We start from the raw sequence: 4,995 nt of genomic DNA on the forward strand, positions 1-4,995 counted from the left end.
TACGACTTAGATATTTTCGTGACGACGTATTACGGGACTTAGAGAATATTCGAGCAATCGCTTATTTTTTAAGACACGGGTTTTTCTTTCGTCAATTTGAATAATCTAATAGTGTTTAAATTCAACTTGTTTACTATATTTTACAATTTTAAATAAATAATACATCAACCACACACTGTTGATCATTTTGACGCTACTACCATCATCCCATCCTGTCACCATCTCCTGTAAGTCGGGTGCACGCAACAATTGGTAACAGTTCAAATACTGATGTTTTGGATACTTCCAAAGTTGACAATTCAAATGGTACCTACCTAGCTATTTAAAATTATTATTTAATCTTTAATTGGTCAATAATATTTTATTATTTTATTTTAGAAAGCTGTTGTTGTCGAAGTATATCAGATTTGAAGTCTTTGATTATTCAAAAAAATAAATCTCAGAAGTCCATTCAACAACAAATTATGATACAGCTTACAATGTTAAATAAATCCAATAGTCAAATATGTAAGTCAATTGAAAATTTAGACTACAAGATGCAAGTTATAATGAAGGCCGACTCTAGAGTTAGAGCTTTGGCAATGCCAATTCCTAAGTTGCCGTCAGCATTGATAAATATTATTCCTGTAAAAACTAATGATGAGTTAGAAATTGTTGAAAAATATCTATCTGAACCAAATTAAGATAACATAGATTATAAAGAGGAATTGGTAAATCATTTATATTTTATTTTATCGAAAACTTCATTTGTTTAACATTATATATATTTAATCGAAAGAATCATTTCAGAAATCTTTTCTTTTTGTGAAAATTGGTTGTAACTCATCGTTTAGTGCGTCAATAAAAGAAGCTATTAACAGCTGTTTCAAGTATGAACTTCTAAGCGAATTCAGTTATAAAGGCAAAACTAAAAGGAAGTTCATAGATTTGAAGCTTTTTGAAGTGATTTATGGTAAGTTAAAACATAAATATGACAGATAATATTTTAACAGTTTAATAAATTGTTACAGAAACATTATCTGGATTTAGAAAAACTCCTGTTGATGAACAAAAATTCCACAATGTAACTGACAATTACTTGAGACATGCCCCCAAAAAATTTACAAAACCTGCTAGTTGAAATATAATATAGCTTAAAGTGATCTGTAATTAGAGTACATTTTTTTTTATGAAATAGTTATTATTTCACTTTATAATGTTGTTATTATTATAACTTTTATATAAGATCATCCTAATTTTTTTTTATACAATATGTTTAAATTATGCATTATATTGTTACATTTCAAAAAAGATATTTGATGTAAACAATTACATTTTTACTAAAAATAAAACAATAACTGTTAAAATTACTTTAAAACATTAATTTCTTATTTCTAATTTTTAAACTATATTTATAATTAGAGAGATTGGACTTATTATGAAACTTGATGGTAAGAACTTTATCTGTATTGGTATGTTTGTTTTTTACGATATATACATTTTTTAATAAGTTATGCGTATATAATATAGCGTAATTTAAAAATGCTCACAACTCATTAAAAAAACTAAACAATCGTAAAAATCAAACATACGAACACAAATAATATTCTTACCATCAAGTTTCATAATAGGTCGATTCACTCTAAATTTTAAACTAACAGAGCTAACGTCATCTGAGTGTAAATTTTCTATGTTATGCACTTGTAAGACGGAGAAAACAAATATCCGGGTGCATTCTCTAAACTAATGCCAATTATAGAATGAAATTAAAGAATTGCAGGGTGTGCACGGTTAAAGAACTGTAAAATATTGGGTGTATGCACGGTTATAAAACTAAATAATTTTCAGTGCATCACGGTTATAACACTGAAACATATTCAGTGTGTGCACGGTGTTATACCACGGTAATAACACAGTATGTTTCTTATACAAGGCACGGTATATTTCGTTATCTAGTTTACACTGTCACACGGTATGTGAACCGAAACTAGTACCTAAAGGGCACGGTGTAACCCATGTAAATTATCGGTATTCATTTTGACCAAAAACACAGTGCACTGAACCGACATGGCACCGTTCCTTGCACCATAGTTTACATTATATAAACACATTTACTGCACTGAAATTGCTACTCGGGAAGTTTTAAAAAAAACCGAACCAAACCGAACTCGAACAAAAAAGTTCGAAAGTCAAAATAGTTCGAAATTCAAAATAGTTCGAAAATTAAAATAGTTCGAACTCAAAAATTCTTTTTTTGGACTTATTATTACCTGTAAGAATCTTGGACATAATTTCATTTGATATTTCTATTTGATAATCATAAACACATATTATATTTTCACGATAAAGTTTATCATCTGGGCCTTAAAGAGTTCAAAGTCATATAGTTGGTACGTTTAGTAAGAGTTAACTAAGAGGGTATCAAAAAGTATGCTTACCTGGCAATGCTACACTTGTAGTTTCTACAGAATCTGTATTGGAATTTTCGTTCAGCGTTAAACTATTATTTTGTACATCTGTTTGCCCAAAATAAATATTACTCTGATCATACTCATAGATACCTTGAAATTAATTTATAATTAGGTAATTTTCGTGATTTTTCCATATTTTGTCAATTTTTGAACTTTAAATGCTAATTAAAAAAAACTGTGACTAAGGACTTTTAATATTTTTCAAATGTCATTGTAACAATATAGTAGGAGCCTTGTATTAAATTTTCAAGTATGTTTACTCAACAAATAAAGTTTTATTGACATTCATAGAAAAAAAACTAATTCAATTGGAAACTGAAATTGTCCGTAAACAGCTCAAAACAAATCAAAATATTTTGAAAAATTTATCACGTATAGAAAATGGAAATATAAACAACCAGTGAAAATTTCATGTATCTACAGTCATTCGTTTTAAAGTTACACCAAAAACCAAAATCAATTTTCTCGAAAACAGTATTTGCGTAAAAATTCCCGTTTTTCCTTAATTTTTCTTTTGTTTTTCACGGCGCTTTTGAAAACTATATGAAATTTCAAATTTTGACCTCCCGAATGCACCAACTAGATTCACTTTCCCATCAAACAAGATGAGAGACACAAAAATAAAAAAAAAACACACATCATTGTAAAATCAATACATTCATCATTCCACTCAGAATCTAAAAACAAAATATATTTAGTTGAAATTATAATCTTCTTTACTTAAATGCAAAATTATTTGTTAATAAGTCACATTATTATACACTTTTGTCCTTTGTATTCTTTTCATTTCTTTTTTTTTATGCGTTCTGATGCTTGAGCCATCCACAATTGTATAGGTTTTTCAATATCTTTAAAAGGTATATCATGATATTTTTTCATTTTATGAACTACATCTAAATAACAAACAATACCTTTAATGTTAGCCTTTTAACAATATAAAAATCAAATTTAAATACAAATATAAAATATTATTACAAGGTATATAACATCTTGCAGTTTATAGTCTTATTTAGCCTGTTTCTTACAACTGTCTTCTGCATGTCATCAATCATTTGCCATTGGTTCTGCGCTTCCCGAAAAGAATGAAATAAAAAGTGGCCCGTATTCTCACTGCTTATACCTAATAATCAAGTTAGGTATGACATTATGATTAGATTTAATAAAAACCTATGGTATAGTTAATGCTTATAATTTAGGTAATGAGTTTTGGATAATTTTTCTAATTAAATAAGAAACAAGAATATAACAACAAATTATTTAGACATGATATTAATTTTCTGGTTAACTATTTTTTTAAATCTCACACAAACACCTTCGTAGTTTAGAATATTCTTTTTGAATAAATCAATTTATTTTACTTTAACACTTAATACCATAACATACCACAGTCAAAACATTGAACATTTTAAAAAATACCTCTTTTTAATTTAATAGTTCCTCGAAGCTTGTATGATTTTCCCTGTATGTTTAACATTTTTTGAATTGAATCAAGTTTGCATGATATTCCTTGAGCGTAATTTGATGAGCTTTCTTTACTATAATCAATCAGTTTATTTGTAAGAACGAAAATATGATAACCATAAGACATACCTAAGACACATAAAAGATAATAAAATAATACAATTATAATTTTATATTTACAAAAAAAAACATTTATTCCTGTCAGATATGGTACCTTAAATTATTCTCGATGACTTTTCTACACATATAAAAATTATTTTCTTCAGACTGTATAGATGATTGTACATTTTGTATTTTTTCTATAATGTAAGTAGAATCAAATATAGGGGATTCAGACCGCGTACCCTTGCGGACCCTGCCGACCCTGCAGACCACCGGCGGCACCTCGCTCACGAGTGCGACATGTATTTTCCCCACCACCCTTTTCCCTGCCAAAATGGTCCGCCGCCGACGCACTTCGCGTACGTGCGCGATTATTAACGCATGCGCACAACAAATCTACTAGTACTTTGAACAATTATATATTAAAACAAAATTTTACTTACGCACGCACATGCACTCGTCGGTTCACCTGCCCGCTACGTAACCGGTGTATTTTATTAACGCATGCGCACAATAAATCTACCCCTATACGGCGTATTTTATTAACGCATGCGCACAATAAATCTACCCTTATACGGCGTATTTTATTAACGCATGCGCACAACAAATCTGCCCCGCCTAGCTATGTATAAAGGACTCGCACGAGCCGTCGAGCATTCAGTCTGCGTCCGGCCTTATACGATACTTCGCTCCTTGCCATACCTAGTGTTTTTTCTCGTTCTTTTTACATTTTTTTTTCTAACGTTTAGTTATTTTATAAATTGGCAGTTATATTTTATAACAAGGGCATTTATTAAGATACTTCACTCGTTATCATACCTGGTGTTTTTTCTCGTTCTTTTTATAAATTGTCAGTTATATTTTATAACAAGTGCGTCCGGTGTTAAACGATACTTCAATCGTTGCCATACCTGGTGTTTTTTCCGTTCTTTTTTACATTTTTAACGTTATTTTATAACAAGTGCATTTATTAACATGGCTG

At 29.4% G+C, this 4,995-nt stretch overlaps 2 protein-coding genes across 2 annotated transcripts in view; one reads left to right on the plus strand and one right to left on the minus strand.

Annotated features, from left to right (window-relative positions):
- The window catches only part of LOC115034180, an 8,313-nt gene extending 7,193 nt beyond the window's left edge, over positions 1–1,120 (plus strand). Inside the window, exons 3-6 of the mRNA XM_029490053.1 lie at positions 379–396; positions 474–653; positions 790–952; positions 1,011–1,120. Coding sequence (XP_029345913.1) covers positions 379–396; positions 474–653; positions 790–952; positions 1,011–1,120 — 471 coding nt within the window. The remainder of the gene's footprint in view (positions 1–378; positions 397–473; positions 654–789; positions 953–1,010) is intronic.
- The window catches only part of LOC115034077, a 17,450-nt gene that overhangs the window by 8,795 nt on the left and 3,660 nt on the right, over positions 1–4,995 (minus strand). The gene's annotated exons all lie outside the window — the stretch shown is intronic.

The sequence above is a fragment of the Acyrthosiphon pisum genome, chromosome A2 (genome assembly GCF_005508785.2).
Source record: "Acyrthosiphon pisum isolate AL4f chromosome A2, pea_aphid_22Mar2018_4r6ur, whole genome shotgun sequence".
NCBI lineage: Eukaryota > Metazoa > Arthropoda > Insecta > Hemiptera > Aphididae > Acyrthosiphon > Acyrthosiphon pisum.